Source organism: Biomphalaria glabrata, chromosome 15 (assembly GCF_947242115.1).
Source record: "Biomphalaria glabrata chromosome 15, xgBioGlab47.1, whole genome shotgun sequence".
Taxonomy (NCBI): domain Eukaryota; kingdom Metazoa; phylum Mollusca; class Gastropoda; family Planorbidae; genus Biomphalaria; species Biomphalaria glabrata.
In genome coordinates, this window is record NC_074725.1 from 18,786,003 (window position 1) to 18,804,587 (window position 18,585).

General features: G+C 36.4%; 1 protein-coding gene across 3 annotated transcripts; it reads right to left on the reverse strand.

The window, feature by feature from the left end:
• Positions 1-785: 785 nt before the first annotated feature.
• On the reverse strand, positions 786-14,623 carry LOC106056389 (solute carrier family 22 member 13-like). Of its 3 annotated transcripts, XM_013213106.2 has the most exons (12): positions 14,389-14,623; positions 13,007-13,228; positions 11,432-11,660; positions 9,689-9,881; positions 8,111-8,237; positions 6,438-6,550; positions 6,128-6,262; positions 5,535-5,617; positions 5,055-5,175; positions 4,898-4,970; positions 2,582-2,716; positions 786-1,927 (listed from the first exon to the last, which is right to left on the reverse strand). In XM_013213106.2, the coding sequence occupies exons 1-12, from the start codon at positions 14,494-14,496 to the stop codon at positions 1,817-1,819; spliced, it is 1,650 nt and encodes a 549-aa protein (XP_013068560.2). In that variant the 5' UTR covers positions 14,497-14,623; the 3' UTR covers positions 786-1,816. The 3 variants fall into 3 exon arrangements, with proteins under 3 accessions (XP_013068560.2, XP_013068559.2, XP_013068561.2); XM_013213105.2 differs by lacking the exon at positions 786-1,927 and having other exon boundaries at positions 2,118-2,716; positions 14,389-14,622; XM_013213107.2 differs by lacking the exons at positions 786-1,927; positions 14,389-14,623 and adding an exon at positions 14,045-14,236 and having other exon boundaries at positions 2,118-2,716.
• Positions 14,624-18,585: the final 3,962 nt, after the last annotated feature.

The following is an 18,585-nucleotide window of genomic DNA, read 5'->3' on the forward strand; positions in this document are numbered from 1 at the left end:
TAAGTGTGTAGATCCACATCACAAACCTATATATATTTGCCTATGTCTATGATTATAAAACAAAGACAAAATATTGGGAATATGGCAGTTTTGCACTTTTCAAAACTAAAGATCAAAGGTATATATTGGCTGAAATGTTAGTCCTAGAATTTATAGCTCAATCGCCGCCATTTTTTTTTCACATAGATATAGTACATAAAACATATTGACTCCCCCCAAATAAAAATAACTTCCTACTTCCAGTCTATATTTATTTATGTCTATGGTCTGAATGATTACGTTCACTAGTGCGCTAGTGCGCACCTCAAGCACTGGTGCAAGGTAGGGTTACAACAATACTTTGTTTAATTGTACGGGAGAGTTTTATAAAATGGAGGGAAATTCATAAATAGCCAGATTTTGGTGTATCCGGTGTCCTGGATATGGATGTATTTAAAATTGTACATATTTAAAAACATTGAATAAATTCTGTGCACTTTATCTAGTACTGGAGGAGACAAAATATATATTAAAAATTGAACTAATTACCACTATTGTGATTTATTATATAATGAAGTTAAATATTAACATAGTATTTGTCAGAATTTTGTAACATTCATATTAAAATAGAATGAGATTTTTTTCTTTGCTTTTTTGAATTTTTATTTTTTCATGATTGAAAAATAATGACTGCTACTTTTCAATTTTAGGTACGTTTCACTGATTTCAACTAAAATAGTTTTTTTTTTACACAAACTGTATGCTTATACTTTGATATAAGCTTTATCATTAAATAAAGTAAGAATATTCTATGGAAACTTTTTTTGGAGGTTCAAATGTAATTTTTTTCAAAAATTGCAAAAAGAGTTGATTCAACTTTTATTTTCTTAACAATATATTTAAGAGGTAAATAGATAATAATTCAAACAGAAAAGCTTTTTCTAAGATCATATCTCGGAACTTTGTGCGGACATCTATACCAGTAGCGCTACAGCTGATGGAAGCTTCAAGTTTCTAAGATTATGACTCGGAACCTCATGCATCTACACCAGTCACACTTCAGCTGGAGACAGATTCTTGACGGATAAATGCATCGTTCTATTCAGAGCTTTCCAGTCTATTCTCTCTTTTTTAATGCCTCTACCCCCCACCTCCCGAATAGTTTTAGATATGCACATTGATCAATCTTAGCCTCGTTCTTCCATTTGATCACCTACGTAAAGGCCGCCTTATGTAATTGAAGGTCATAGTTAAGGGCAGATATTTGGGCAGCGAAAGCGGGACACATGTTTATCATGGGGCAATAAAAAGGCAGGCTTAGATTTGTTGTGGGCTTTGTTTCCAACAATTTAGACTTTATTATAATTCATTCCAATGTTCAATGTACACACAAACACAAACGCGCGCACACAATGTAAGCTTACTCACACAATCTATAGAACACGCATGGTCCAACCATGCAGACACCAGTCATGGAAAGATAACTATTTTATTTCTGCAAGTCGGGCTAGAGTTACCCCACGTAACTTTCGTGATGACAGAGCGAGATTAAATTTAAAAAAAAGAGGGGGTGGGGGCGTATGCTACGCCGCGGGTCGGCTCGTTTTTTATATTTTGCTTGTTTTTTTTTCTTGCATTAACACTTAGTGACCATCACCTTTCTTTGCTTTTTAATTGGTCACTACCATTTCAACAGTGACGCCTCTGAGTTCATCTTATCTTGAAATGAGACTGCGAGTTAAATTAGACTAACCACCTACCAACATCTCCCCAAAGAACAGTCATCTAGTGAGATTTAGGAGTGGGGAAAAGGTCTATTTACAGCGCTCTTTCGTTTTCAGAATGCAGCGCCATACCTCTTGTGGATTTTTCCACTGCCTGCAAGACAACAAGTGTCGAGTGAGGTGGACCCTCCATCATACCAGGAGGTTGTTCTCATATCTTTTACCTGGGGATATGGAAATTCAACAGCCTCATAGGATCTGGAACAGTTTTTTTTTTTAATTATTTATGAAAATATAAATATATAGGCGTTACCTATGTTTCTGAACATTTTATAAAGTTTTTACAGTTTATATAAATATTGCAGAATTGAAAAAAAAGTCGTAATGTAAGAATAAAAGCTTTTTTTTGTTGTTTAATTCTTTTTTTTTTTAAAAATCTGAACCCATTTTACAAATATGCCACCGATAGTGCAGCCAAATCACACTACATTCTTCATTAATGATCCCAACTTTTTGTTTTGTTTTGTTTTGATTCCCGCCACACTCATTCAACTTTAGCCGCTCCAAAAATGTTCTGGTCAGAGCTGCCCCCTAGTGTTGAGTTTTGGTTGACTTGTCTCGTCCATCCATTCATTTTATGGTTGAAGTTTGAGAAAAGGTATTTCCATCTATAGTCTAGTGTTAGAAAATTTCTGCTTGATGTCTGAGTAATCCCCGCTGTTGTTGTCTTTAAGGTCAAGGTTGTTATTTTGGTTAAAGTAGAATTTCGATGAATCTTGAGGACATTCGTTTGCTGCTGACTTCTGAGTGTGTCCATTATCTAACGGCACTTTGTTGCTAAAAGTAAAAATTTGGTTAATAACAACATTGGGCCTTGCCTGCATGCTCGCGTCTGCTGTGTTGGCACTGTCTCTCAAAGTTTGATTCAACGTTTCCGGTATAAGTGTCAGCAGAAGTCCAGTGACCAAGGTAATACACCCCATCAGGCTAAAGGAGAAGACAATCCAGTCATCCTGGATGAAGTAAAAGTTACATTATTAAGAATTGCGTTAAGTACTTAGTGCTAAGAGAAGCACCAAATAGGACGGCCATTGAACGCGCCATTAAATAGGACGTATTTACAATCTTCTTATCTTATATAATACAGACGTTACTTCAAAAAAGAAGATGATTACGTCCTACGCGTCATGCATTTAGTCATGCATATTAACCAATGACTTAAATTCTGCCAAGTCACTGGTTTTCCTGGCTAGCTCAGGCAACCCATTCCATGCTCTAATAGCACTAGGGAAGAAGGAGTATTTGTACAAATTGTCCTAGCATATGGGACGAGGAATGTGCCTTTATCTTTGTGTCTTTCAGAGTATTTTATTAAATTTTGTTTTTGTATTTGAAGATTATGGTTCAGTGTTTTATGTATTATTGCTACTTTACTTTTGAGCCTTCTGTCCTGAAGGCTTTCTAAATTTAGTGATTTTACTAAAGGTGTTACTCTAGTCAAATGTGAATATTCGTTTGTTATGAATCGCACTGCTCTATTTTGTGTCTGTTCTAGTTTCTTAATGTTTGCTTGAGTTGAGGGGTCCCAAACAGAGGATGCATATTCTATTATTGGCCTAACCAAGGTTAAATAACATTTTAGTTTTATGTTCTTATTTGATTTATAGAAATTTCTTTTAATAAATCCTAATGCTTTGTTTGATTTTTTTGTAGTTTCATCAATATGTGGATTCCATGACAGTTTTTCATTTATTATAACACCTAGGTATTTTGCGTTTTTAGTCTGTGTTACTGGTTTGCCATGAATAAGATAAGTGGAATTAATTTGTTTTAGTTTTTTTGTTACTCTTAACAACTGACATTTTTCTGGGTGGAAAGACATGCTCCAATTTGATTCCCATTTCTGTAATTCATCTAATTCTCTTTGTAAAATATCTGTGTCTTGTGTTGTTTTTATTGTTCTATATATTATGCAATCGTCTGCAAATAATCTGACTTTTGTTCCTGAAGTAATGAAATTTGGTAAATCATTTATGTAAATTAAAAATAGTAGTGGACCCAAGACTGTTCCTTGAGGTACACCTGAGTTTACTGTTATCGGTTTTGATTTAGAGCCATTTATTATTACAGTTTGTTCTCTCCCTATCAGAAAGTCTTTAATCCATTGATGCAGTGGACCATTAATGCCGAAATATTTTAATTTTTTAAGCAAACTATGGTGGTGAACTTTGTCAAAAGCCTTAGAAAAATCTAGTAAGATAGCATCTATTTGTTCACTATTATCTAAACCTTTTGAAAAATCATCAATTAGTCCTATTAGTTGTGTTTCACATGATCTATATTTCCTAAAGCCATGTTGGTATGGTGTGAGGACATTATGTTTGTCTAAGTGGTTTATGATGTTGCTACATATTATGTGTTCTAGGATTTTACATGTGATGCTGGTAAGTGATACTGGTCTGTAGCTTCCTGGGTCAGATTTTTCTCCTTTTTTAGATAGGGGGGTGACATTAGCTTCTTTCCAGTCCTTTGGTACTCTGCCCTGGTTAAGTGAAGCCTGAAAGAGTATTTTGAACACTGGGGCTAGCTCATTACTTAGTTCTTTGAGTAATCTAGCTGGAATACCATCAGGTCCAGAAGCTTTATTTGGTTTGGTGTTGGCTAATAGTTTGGCTAACAATTGAGGAAATGAAAAAATAATGATTTTAAAGCCTATTGAAGATTTTCATCTACGGCAGGGAAACTATAATTAGCAAGCATTTTGGTGTATCCGGGTGTACAAAACAAAGGAAATGTTGTTATGATATTTTTTGTTGCACTTTTTAGCACCGGAAAATCAAATCAAGCTCTTCCGTTCGTAGTACAAAATAAAGACTTAAAACTTATTTATGAACAAATGGGCAACTAACTAGCAGCAATAGAGTAGACGATACGAAGATCAACTGTCAACTTTTGAGAAATTGTTAAAATTAAAGCTTGATTCTTTTTCAGTTGGCAACATTGAAGTTCAATTTAGCGTCCTTAACATTGTTAAGATTACGTGAAAAAAAACTCTATATGCTAAGTTAGTTGTTTTTGTTTAAATAGATTTAAAATCACAGAGTGAAAGTCTAATACTTGGTCCCTATTGAAATGATTAAGATATATCACATGCAATAGTTTACTTTGAATGTATACGTAACCTACAGACGTACCAGATTAATAGCAAATGGAGCTAACATACCACCGACTCTTGAGGCTGTATTTACAAAACCATAACCAAGGCTTCTGTGAACGAAATAATATTTGCATTAAGGCTGGTGACCCACGTGTCAACTCTGCTAGACACTAGAAATAGAAGTTATGTTGCACCTTGTTACTGTTGGATAGAGTTCACCGACCCAGGTCTGAACAGAGACCCAGCTGCCGGCAATGCCTAGTTTAGCAGCAAGACTTAGACCACGTAGTATTGATCCTTTATTGACTTCTTCGGCTGGTGAGAAATATTTTTTAAAAAATAGTTACTGTCAATAAGTTTGTTATGAAAAAAAAATGTTTGCTTTTTTTTTCAAAGTCTTATAAACGCTATACTAAACATTGACAGTTGTTAAGAACTAAAAACTTCCCTAAGCAAGTCTTTAAAAATAACATTTTTTTTACAAAGTGAGAAGAAAGGAAATAAAGGAGGAGGGGAGACAAACGTTGGCAGGTGAGTAGATTGATGGATTGAGATGTTTATTCATCGACTGATAAATAGACAATATTAACATAAGAACAAGTAAATGTTTTTTCAGCGTGGTCTAGCCTACTCCTTTATTGCCTCAAGTTTTGAAGAGCTATATTCAAATTTACCTGCCAAGATGGTCGCAAGACAACCAAAGCTGGCTAGACTGCCTATTAGAAGGAAGCCAATTGTACTCTTTTTGCGACCAAATCTAGAAATAATAGGAACATATTTGAACATTAAAGACCACATTCATTTATGTTTAAATTACTGTAATACTCTTACACAAGTATCACTTACAATTTTAATTCTTTACCCCCTGCCCCTTCCACTTCTGTCGTTTTCAAAACTTACATTCTCATCTGAAATTAAACCCAGGACGTCCTAAACCTAGGATAGACTAAGCCTAACTTAGCAGCCTATTCTTTTTTTTATTCCTGATATTCCATGGGCAAAAGTTGGAAGGAAAAACGATTGGGTGGAAGTGTGGCAAAAACAAATATCAATGCTGATAGAGTGTCGCGCTAAAAAACTCGAATGTCGTGGGTTCGAAGCTCATACTGTCAATTTTTTTATTATGTGAATCCGATTAGATTTGATTAGGATCCGATTTGATCCGATATCTTGGACCAAGGACACAAGGTGATACCCCTTTTTTTATTGTTTGTAGAAGAAATCTTACAGATCATCAGATGTAATATAATTACAATATTAAACTCACCTGTTGCTCCAGTAGATGACTGTAATATTTCCTGGGATGTCTATAATTCCTATGATGAATATATTCAGGTACACGTTGCCAGTAAAACTCGACGCGCCAAAAGATAGTCCATAAAACACAAGAGATAGTACGATCCTAGGGGCACACAAATAGTTTTATCTTTTAACAAACACACAAAGATAGAGAGTGTAGTGATATGTGCGCGTCCATGCAATGTTGTATAACTATAATATTAGCATTGAAAAAAATAGTTCATCTATTGCGAAGGTAGTAATTTTGTTTATGATTAGAATGCAGTTTATCTACTGACCAGTGGAGTCCTAAAACTAGTGTTGTGATGACCATTGTCTTGCCTCGAAAAAGATCAAGATAGTTGTATTTATGTCCGGCTTTTCTACTCTTTTCTTCGGCAGCAGCTACAGCCTTTAGATAAACAAAATCTATATTATATTCCTGAGGCCGTGATTATGTCGCATGTAATGACATATCACAGATTCTCCCATGTTCGTGGTCTAAACAAAAAGAAAATGTAACAATTTATTTATTTCTGTATATTCTGGGACCAAATCAATGGACATGTTAGTTGTATATAAGTGTGCCTAGTTACATATGTGTCTCCAGAGAAAGGTCTAAAGACTTTGCGTCTCACTCCCCCACCTCTTTTTTCCATTACCTACCTACATATAGGATTCCAATCACTAGGAAATTAATTAAAACCAAAAGCCAGTGAAAACTATCAGAGGCGGCCTTAGCATTGCCCGGGGCCTTTGGCGAGTGTCACATGCGCGCCTAACCCAAACTTATGCTAATTGGTAGGCTGAAGATGTCATAAGGTGTTAACACTATAGATTTATTCATTGTTTAGGAGGATAGTTTTCGAATGTATCCACCATGCAGTATATCAGTCTATAGTGCATTGGTATGCTCCGGTACATTAGAATGCGTGGCAAAGGTTACGCATATTTCTATGTTGGGCCGATGGTGACAACAGATTCTCGCGGCCGTCGTGGGCCCCCTCAGGCGATGAGTTTCGTGGAATCGCTCCCTGCTCATCATTCTTTAAGGCCACCCCTGTAACTTTGAGATATTCAATAGCTTTTGTCGAGTTCTAAGATCAAGGCAACATGGATACAAAAACCCAGCAGTGACACACATTTAATCACATCGAGAAAGTCGAATGAAGTTCTCTTTTAGTCGTCTGTTGCGCCTCTCTTAGGCAGTACCTTTTCTTTTAGGTGGGCTTTAACTACTGACTCTAGGTGCCGCAGTTATCATTTAGCTGATAAAACAACATACAGTAAATACACATGCTAATACACTTTACAACTAAATGAACTTTTCTGCTAGACCTCCGTCCACTGAGTTTGAGTTTTTGGCACATCGGCATAATTTAGGCCATGTCTTGCCCGTAATCCCTCAAGGGTTACTCTCCCTTCATACAAGATCTAAATTTTATATAGTTGAGCCGTCCACTGGTAAAAAAAAGTAAAAAAAAAAGTAGGACTAAGAGAGAGAGAGAGAGAGAGGAAAGAAAGAGGTAAAGAAAGTTAAAGAGAATCAGATTGTAAAAGAGAGAGAAAAGGGGGGAGGGGAGAGAAAGAGAAAGAAAGAAAATGTACATGCGTTTGTTCTCCCTTGCCCTTTCTCTTTCTCACTGACTCTGTTCCGTAGGCCGTAGGCTAATCCCGGGGGAAAAGCTCTTAACGCCACTAGTTTTTATCCTTCCACCTTGGTCCATTACTACCTCAGAGTAAACATAAGAGACAGTGATACACAAGGCGATGAAGTGGACGCGTGGGGGGGGGGGGGAGAAAGACCAGGGAGAAAGTTTTTGTGCTACCTTTAGCTACTCAGATATTCAGATAGAGTCGGGATTCGAACTCGAGTACTCTTGATAGTCAACCAAGCGGTTGTTGTTTTTTTTTCACTCAGCTTCACATCCCAGAGTACATGTATTGACTAAAAAGTCATGTGACAACTTACTTCAATAACATCCATGGTGTAAGCGGGCACAGGTTTTCGGTTTAAAGCTGCAATCTTTTCTATGACGCTAAAGGCTTCTGACATGCGGCCCTTGGTGGCGAGCCATCGTACACTCTCTGGGACACAGCTGGAAGTGAGTTTCATTTGAAAAAACAAAAAGTGTGCTTTAGAGTTTGTTACGAGCATACACCAACAGACTCATTAATAATAGATTATGAAGACTTTAATCTTGACCAACAAACAATACTATGTCAATTACATTACTCCATTTGTTATTCCCCTATCTGCGGACAATGGTTATGCTTGCCCTGGATGTTGCAAAATATGTAGGTCACAACTGGGGCTGCGCAGCCACGGGAAGTACTGTATTCCTCACTAATCTTCGGACTCGAAGACAAGCCTTATATATATTCCCCTATCTACCTCTTTCAGCACCCATTCGCACCATTCCACATTCACACTATGCTGCGCACATAACAGAGTTAGACTATTATATCTACTAGGTCTTTAAAGAGCTCTAGACTTCCATGAGTAAACTTAGGTGGACATGGCATAAAAAAAAGAGTAAAATACACCTTTCAATTTTGGGACCTATAGGGCAGATGATGTAACGGTTATCTGTTTCTCTGGCCAGCACAACGACCAACCGCATTCACTTTTCCCAAAGCATGTCAGGTAGCCATTAGATTTGCGTGAACACAGTTCCGTCCTAAAAATTCAAAATCCCAGTCTTCACCGAGACTCGAGACCGAGCAGTCAGCCACCAGGCCCCACCCCCGACCCGTGTCTGTAACTACAGTGTGTCCAGCACGACGACCTGTCACCTTTTTATATTATATATTTTTAGATAAATAAATATCAATAAAACCATTTATCAAGACTCAAACTTAAGATCATGGATCGGAAACAGGAAACTGTCTAGCCAATGAAAAACGATGTTTGAGGGTCTATGTGTAACAAGACTATATAAATATACACACAATCAACTGGCCACGTATAATAAAGTATTAGCAAACAGTTTTTAGTTTTTCGTTTTCTAGTTCTCTGTTTTCATCTTTCTCTCGTTCTTCATTTCATTCATTCTCTCTCTTTATCTCTCTATACTCAACACTTTCTTTATCTTAATTTTTTTCGTTCCATTTATCTCCTTCTTTATCTTTACCTTGCTTTTTTCCCCTCATCATTTCTCTCTCTCTCTTTATCTCTTTTCTTTTTTTCTCTCTCTCTTTTAAAGACTTCTCTTCTTTTTTTCTTTATATCTCTTTCTCTTTTCATCTTACTACTTCTCTCACTTCACTTCTCACAATCTTCACCTCTTTTTACTCCTTTTTCTCAATCTTCATCCCCTCTCTCTCTCTCTCTCTCTCTTCATCTTACTACATCTCTCTCTCTCTCTCTCTCTCTTCATCTTACTACATCTCTCTCTCTCTCTCTCTCTCTTCATCTCTCAATCTTCCTCTTTATTGTCTTCTCTTTCTCTTACCATACATTCGTGTATTTATAACCAAGGAAGACCCTTACAATCAATACGTCTGATGTTTTTTAAACACGGTAGTCACGTGATAGCTGCCAACTCACAAATATCCCAAAAGAAACGGTGCAGACAGCGCAGCATTAGCCAAATGAAGGTAACGCCAATCGGGAAGAAGAAAAGCGACTCCTGCAAATATGGCCGTTCCGATAGGCCACATTGGAATAATAGGTATCAACGTTCTCCATCGTAGTGGTAGATATTCTGAGCAGTAAGGAACGGTCATGACAAGATTCGCCCCTGAAACAAGAACATAACATTAATACAATGTAAGGGTAGAAGAATGTAGACCTAAATAATGTTGACCTACATGTATTTTGTTACTCCTTTGAGATTTTTTTTGTAAGAATGGAGTCGAAGACTCTTGGAACTCTAGGCCCAAGGAAGATCCCCTCCATCGGCATACCTGATCCCAAGACGCTCGGGCTAGAGGCGAGAATGAAGGCCGAGCACAGCGGGGAAATTCCTTCCTTCTCTGTACAACATCAACCGTGTGGGTGTCCGCTATAAAACGGGCCCATGTATAAGGAACTTGTTTTTGTAGAATCTTTTCATTCCGGCCAGTGCAATGGACTAGGCCCGATTGGGGTTCGGTTTTGCATCCCTATTGTCGGAATTCGGCCAAACCGTCTTCTCTAACGACCGTTTCCACCTGAGCGTCACGTTGAGTCAGAGAAGCGTTGCCCGGGTTTTGTTATTCCTGACAAATGCATAGATTTAATAATATTACAACAATAGTCCTGAGGTACGAGGAGAACTTTGTATTATTATTATCGGCGATTTGTATACACCGCCGAAAGAAAAATCTATAAATTGCTACCCTTTTGGTGTATCCGGTGTACAAACTAAAGGAAGTGTTGATAAATTAGGCTTTTTTTAAAAAAAGTATATGATCATTTGTATTTGCACTTTTTAACAATGTAGAATAAAATTTTCTAAGCGCTTCTGTTCGTGGCACAATATTATTTTAATATGGAGGAAGCCATTAGGCTTATTTTACGTGTTTTACATTATCACGGTCAAAAAGATCTTGAGGGATCTTGAATAAACTTTGATGATGATCCTGATGTTAAAGAGCTTGACTGTCACTGTCTCTTGTTAGTTGATCTTTTCTAATTCGTAAGCGATGCTGAGATCTTATAACCGTGATGCCGAGGATTCTGTATGATGTATATCTCTAGACCTTAATATTATCTAGTACACTGAATAAGTGAAGATCCTTTTAAATTCAAATACAGAAACTTTAATTCATAACTTGGAATCACAAAACGTATAGTGCAGTATAAACCAATCAAATTATAGTTTCCTGTCACGTGACACGTGCGTTACTAGCTTGATTGGCACTTGTTACCTACCGGTGTTGACATATAACCTTGACTGAATGTATTTTAAATATTAAATTATTATTTGACATTGATACGTGACATACATGTTTCGGATGTTCCTTCAGAGTTGAAGATAATTTACTTCCTAGTCCAAACCACACGCAGGACAATGGGGATGGGAGCGGGCAGGGTTTGAACCTGGGATCATCGATAAATCCGAACGACAGTCCAGCGCGCAAACCTCCCGACCAGGCAACATCAAACGGGCAACTAAATACCAGAACTAAATGAGATTTGATACAGAGATCCACAACTTGACAGGCTGAGAGTCTCGTGTTTGAATCACGCGCCAATTAAAACGTATGCTTTACTATGACTTCTTAGAAGAAAGAGTTCTTAGACGCTTGACTTAATACGATAATTTATTTATTCAAATATTTTTGTTTGAAAGCTTAAAAAAGTTACCTATTGTTGCTCCAATACAAAATCTAAGTGCCCCAAACATTTGCCAGTTCAGTGAAAAATAAGTCACGCAGTTGAACAAAAGATGGGCCAAAAAAAATGAGTAAGTTGTCTTTTTGCGTCCAAAGTAGTCGCCAAATTGACCAGCAAGCATTGCCCCAAGCAGAACTCCAGCCATTTGAATGGTCGTGATTGTAGCCTTTGTCCATTTCATGTCGCACACCAAATTCCACTAAACAAAAAAAAAACAACAACAAAAAAACGTGTGAATCGCGTAAGTATTGAGATAGAAATCTGTCTTAGTGATCGCTTTTTAAATGCATTTATTAAAAAAAAGGTGAACGATCAGAATTCGAACTTGAGGGCTTAAGTCTCCTCAGCCTCATCAAGTCAATTCAATACACTACCCACTTTGCCAGCGAATCGTTTATGAAATTAAAAGGTTTTATAGTTATCTAATTTTAGCTTCAAACTTTAATACGCGAACTAAAAATTATAAAGGAGGCTAATTCGACATTTACCACAACATCAGTCAAGTTCTATTTCTTTCCTTTGTTCGAGATACCAAGCAAATAATTAATTATCAATAGTTAATTAATTAATTGGTTATTTTGTAAATTGTTTATTGTGTTTACAGCTTAAAAAAAATAATTGCACGAAATGTCAGCTTTATCCGAGATTGGGTGTGGGAATATAGCTTTTAGTTGGAAATATAAACAGCTTTCAACTTCAATGTAGATATACATAGAAACACAAGTTTCGTGCGATTTTAAACCACATTTCACTCATCTAAATATACATATCTTGTTTTTAATTGTCTCTGGCTAATTCTCGTATTCTTCATTTCTCACACCCCAATGTATGAACTTGAACTACGACAGACTGTCACGTGATTTTATTTGAATCTCTTCAGTCTACACAACCAAACCAACCGCTCACCTTTTCTCAGGGTTACATCACACACACACACACACACAACATAACACCCAGACAACGTTTAATTGAGGACGAGCTGGGTGAGATCCCACTGAAGGTGCTGTCATCTGTGTGGCACGGTGTTCCGTATGTAAATATGTCCGTTGAGAATTTCTACCAATCAGCCTTCTTGTTTTGTTTTTTTTTTAACTCATAATTTTAAATATTGAGTTAACTGAGCATCTATTTATAGTTGGATCGCATTCGCTTCACTTTCAACTTACATGCAAGTGTATTTTTATAATGATTTCGAATAATAAGAAATCAAAGTGTCGATCAAAACTAGCATAGTAGTATCTTTTTATCTTCAATAGTAGTATCTTTTTATCTTCAATAGTAGTATCTTTTTATCTTCAATAGTAGTATCTTTTTATCTTCAATAGTAGTATCTTTTTATCTTCAATAGTAGTATCTTTTTATCTTCAATAGTAGTATCTTTTTATCTTCAATAGTAGTATCTTTTTATCTTCAATAGTAGTATCTTTTTATCTTCAATAGATATGAAAATAATTTAATCAAATTAAGTAGACTAAATGCGCGGGTACTTTAAAAAAAATAAATAAGAAATAATTAGTATTTTACATATAAACAGCTTAGGCTCACCTCAGAAATAATTGTTCTAACATCACCTAGAAATGTGAAGTCTTGACAAGAAGTTCCATTTAAAAAACATACATTGAGATTCGATTTCTTTTTCATCATATTGCTGAGTGAGTTAAAAGATTCATTGCTGGAACTCGTTTCAACGCTCAAGTTTGTGTTTGGGTTGCAAAGAAATGGTGGGACCAGTCCGGTGAAAGTGATTTGGATCATACTCCATGCACTCTGGAAAACGCATAACCCAGCATTTGTTACAAAAGTGTCACAGTATTTTGGTCGTGAAAAGGACAAAGTTGCAAAGCATATTGTGTGAGAGCTTGAAAATAATGTACAAGAATTAGCAGGTGCAGTGCAGGTGAGATGCAGACAAAGAAAGAAACAAGCTCAGATAGAGAAGGGTTTTTAGACGTCTGACAGTAGCGCGCTAAGTAAATGAAGAAACTTTGTGTTCATCTAGACTCTAGACTCTACCGACCACTGACTTTTCACATGAACTCTCTGGTTTATATGGAGTCCCTAATCACTCCTCCAAATTGCAAAAACACTGCTAGTATCATTTGGAACAACACGTGAGGATACGTCACATCCTGTCTTTGTTTATACGCCTAGATTCCAATAACACTCGCTGCTGTGTCATCTCGCCGGGGTCACACGTAGTGACCTTTTCCTGTCACTGTTCATTTGTAACAATACATATATAATATATATATATATATTATATTTATAAATATATCTAGATCTGGGCTCTATTTAGTTTTATTAAGACTGACAAGTGTATAAAACAGCGCACTATAAAAGTAGTTCGTTTTTTTAACTTATAATTAAAACGAAGTTCGAATGAAAATTCTTTTTCAAAAACAACATCTCAATCAGTATTCCATTCAATGATTTAGTCAATAAATGGAAAATATATTTATAATGATCCGTTCACACTTTTTCCATTGTGACCTTAGATACATTTTTTTGTACCAATGCGCGAATCTATGCATGAAGCTTGAGTTATTAATGAAGAAGTCTGTGACCTTTTTTTAAAAAACTTACCTTCCCTGAAGTTTTTCATTTAAAAGTGGTGTATTTTTTTAAAAATCTGCTTGCATATGTAATTTTAAAAATTAGATGGTTCACTTTCGGAAAAGAAAAAAGTATCCGTTTCATCAGAACTTTAAATGATCTAAAATATCATGATGTCCGAGCTTCATTTTCTCTTCTAGTTTCTGAGATCTAAACAAGACGGAAGGACAGACGGACGGACAGGCCACACAAAACTAATATCGTCTTTTCCCCTTTCGGGGGCCGCTAAAAAACGCACGCGATCCATGATTAAATCGATTTCATACCGCGATTTTCAAGCCATACACACAAAGATTATTAAAACAATTTCCTACCGGAATTTTCAAGCCATACACACAAAGAATGATTAAAAGTTGAAATCTGTTTAAACCTCCTATTTCGTGAAATATATCATCCAGTGACATCATTTTGGCTTCAGTCATTGTTTGTGTGATTTTAAAGAAAAAAAAATTATCATCAACGAAAACATTTATTCTAAGGTCTAGCTCAGTGGTAACGAGATCTAATAGTGTGTAGTCCTGTTCACTCCTTAAATAAGTTGACCTATGCATGGACACGTAACTTAGCATAAAAGATTGTGATATGCCGGACATGCCCCCTGCGTGTGAAATTAGAGATTATTATGTTAAAGATATTTACAAACAAGTACCTGACTTTGTTCACGTAGATCTAGACAAATTAGAGGACACGTGACCTAAAAATGTGAACTTTAGCGTTTTAGTGTCTTGCTTATTATCCGACATAGAAAGTAAATTTAGGTCAACTTCCCAGTCATTAGAAAATAAGGACAAGTCTACAATTCCATCATCTCCATCTTGGCATGCCCCTAAGGGAGTCAGAGGTGTCGCTCTGATAAGTGTCACATAAGGCTGGGAGGCATCGGTTTAAAATAATTATAATTTAATTTATATAATCTATACCAAAGGCAAAAGATAGAGAGGAATGGAGAAAGACGGCCCACGAATCTTGCATGGTGCCCCAACGGTCCAACAGACTAAAGGATAGGTAAAGGTAAAGGTGATGTAGGCTCAAGGCGCTATGATATCGTTACAAACAGAAACACGAGAGCTAAAATGACAAACTAATCTAAAAAAAAAAGTATTAAACAGGTAGGTCTTAATGTTCTTTTTAAATGTAGTGAAACATGTTTTAAGTGTTAGTATCACTGCCTAGTATGACAATCTGAGCATTAAAAATAAAATAAACTTCATACCAATACAATACCATCACAATAGAGATACAAGACACCGATAGCAAAGACAAACAGGCACAAACACTCTTTTGTTCTCCTGGCAATCAAATTATTAAATAGAATCAATCTGATATAAACTTTTCACATGTAAATTAAGAGTGAGTCTAGTGTGAATGTACATTTTTTTAAATAGTTATAATGTTTTGTTTGGTGTAATGCACAAATTGTAAGACAAATTTCCTTACGGACAATAAAGGTTATTATTATGGTCTGTGCACTGAAAAAGCCCGCAGACCGTAGCTTTTGAGGGAGAAACGTAGCACCACTAGAAGCGTTGAGTCCATTGAGCACAGGGCTCTCTGAAGGACATATGGAGTGATCAGTTCGCTAAGACAAAGGCATTTCTTTATTTTAGATGCATTGATGACAAAATGTAGCCACCTTGTAGTCAATTCTCACATTCACAGGAAGTCAATGGAATGTGTGCAAGAAAGCAGTTACAGAATCCCGTCTCGTTTTTCGAAGGACAATTCGTGCAGCGTTGTTCTGAATTCGTTGACATCGGGTATACCTGATAGCACGGCGTTGCAGTAGTCAAGGCGGGAGAGTATGAATGCCACCCACGCGTAGCTTTTGTATTGAATCCGTTGTCAAAAATGTTCGGATCTGGCCTACTCTGCGCAGATGCAGATCAAGAAACTTGCACAGCTGACGTATGTGTGGGTCGAAAGGCAGTACTGAGTCAAAGAAAACTCCAAGATTGCGATAGTCAGCATGCTGTACAGTTTCACAGTATTGCCTTCACATTAACAATTAAATATATGCATGAGAAAACACGCGTACACAAGAGAAATCATTTTCAACAAGGAAAAAAAACCCTATATAACAATTTTATTCAAGTTTTTTTGTAACATGTTTTACAAGCTTCGAATGTTCCTTCAGATTTGAAGATAAGATCACACTCTAACTAAAACCTCACCCCAGGATGACTGGGAATGGCGGCTGTCGGGGCTCAAACCCGGGACCATCGAAACCATCAGGGCCAACCTTAGACATAGGCAAACATAAGTACTCCAATTGGTGAGGGCCTTGAAAAGTTCTACTTAAGACCTACTTGTTAGACTACATATGTTAGAGGACCATTGTTTCTTCCTTTTGGTGAAATGTGAAAATTTATTTCTAGTCTGATGATCCTGAACCGTCCATGAAACACATTCGTGCTATCGACGTTTTATGACTTTAACTTATTTGTTGATTTAGATATAGATACAGGACGGCTTATAATTTAACTTGTATTTTTTGGTCTTCATTTTCTGTTTTTTATATTTCATTTGGGCCACACTATTCACTATTACCTAAGTCCGGCCCTGAGACCATTAAACGACAGTCCAGATGGCATACCACCACCATTTCGGACTGTTTTCATAACCTTGACGTTAAGTATAGTCTCATTAAGATATAATTTTTTTAAAAATACTCATGTCATTTAGGCGTACATTCACGAAATGTAATTTTTGTTTAGAAAGCACGAGATCTTTTTGAAAGAATCAGTAGTCACGTAAAGAAACAACTCAAATTATCAAATAATGAACAGATTTCCATAATTTTGCTACTTGCCAAATTTAATTGTATAGATGTAAATCTTGAAATTTTTTTTTAACTCGTAGATTAGGCAAGAATATAGATCAAGATCTACCAGATGCTGGTAACTCTTTAGGAAATTAGACCTTTACCCTAAACCAGGGCTGGCGAACCTTTGTCAGTCCGAGTGCCAATTAATTTCAATTTAAAAACAATGAAGATTGTTGCGTGCCCAGTAGGTCTACTAGTGACACCGCATAATAAAAGAAGTGCTACAGCCAGTAAGTCAACTGCATGTATAAAAACAGCTTAGTAACAATATTACTTGTTTATTCAATTTTATTATCCTGACCTACAGATTTGAAGTCTTAGGGCAGGTCAATCAGTGCGACTTCTGCTGTTGTGTGGTAGACGATAACAGTTTGATATCTGGTGTATACCGTGTATTCTTCAAAGTTACACACGCCGCACTTAGTTCATCGGTCAAGATATTTCTGGCATCTGATTTAATATAATTCATTGTAGAAAATAAAGATTCGCATGAATAAGTAGACGAGAAAATTGACAGAATGGATGTTGCTACTTTTATCAGAGAATTGAAAGTTTTAGGCAGGTCATTCCAAACTTGAAGAATCTCATTTTCTGCTAATATCTGAGGTTCTAATGATCCATTTAACCATTCACGTTCAATTAATTCAAGTCGTATTCGTAAGTCAATAAATTTCTGTCTCCAAATTGCGCTGTACTGAAACTTAACAAGTTGTATTTCAAAGTCGTGTAATCCCATCCATTCTCTGAATGACTTTATCCTTGTTTTGAAAGTCTTCAAATAAATAAGACGCAAATTCTAACATTACTTCCATGATATAATCACCGTCACTTAAAGGTTTTCCATGCTTAGCTATGATTTTTGAAACTTCAAAACTTGCAGCCACTAAGTTAGAAGAACTTTTAACAAAGTTTACATAAGAACTGAATTGTGAAATCGCTTTTTTTAACTCACGTGATAGATGTTCTTTTTGCTCATCCTCGCTTTTGCCTAAAAGCCAGCTGTGATTGGACTCATAATGACGTTTTACTGATGATGTCCGACAAACACTTTCCAAACACATGGCACATAAGGCCATGTTTTCTCTGTGAATCATTCCATATCTTTCAGTCCACCAGTCTTGAAAAGGTCTGCCACTTCCTTCTTCTTCATTATTTTTTTTTTTCATTTTTGAGAATGACAAGTTATGGTAATTATTCTGATAAAAATTTATTGATGGCAACGCTAGCAATCGATGTAAGACTGACACGTTTTCAGTATCAACAAAATGGTGGAAGCTAATGCCCTATGCTTCCCAAATAAAACACAGTCATATGAAAAAATTATATGGAATATGATCCACTAGCGCCTCTTCCATATTATTTACATTTCTCGTAAATAATTGAACGTTATTAATTATGGTAATTATGGTAATTCTTAAAATCACATTTCTTACTATCATCGTAGTCGCGTGCCACACAAAATCGTTTCGCGTGCCACCTTGTGCACGCGTTCCATAGGTTCGTCAGCCCTGCCCTAAACAATACTTGTCATGTCTACCAAAATAGTTTTACGCTTTAACTAAAACGAGCGAACCACAATTAAATACTACATAGGCTACAACTTATAATTGCAAGAATGTTTGCGGGATATACATTATGGAAATGGCAGTCCCACTCAGGCTGTTCTCTAGGAGGAGACACAGTATTG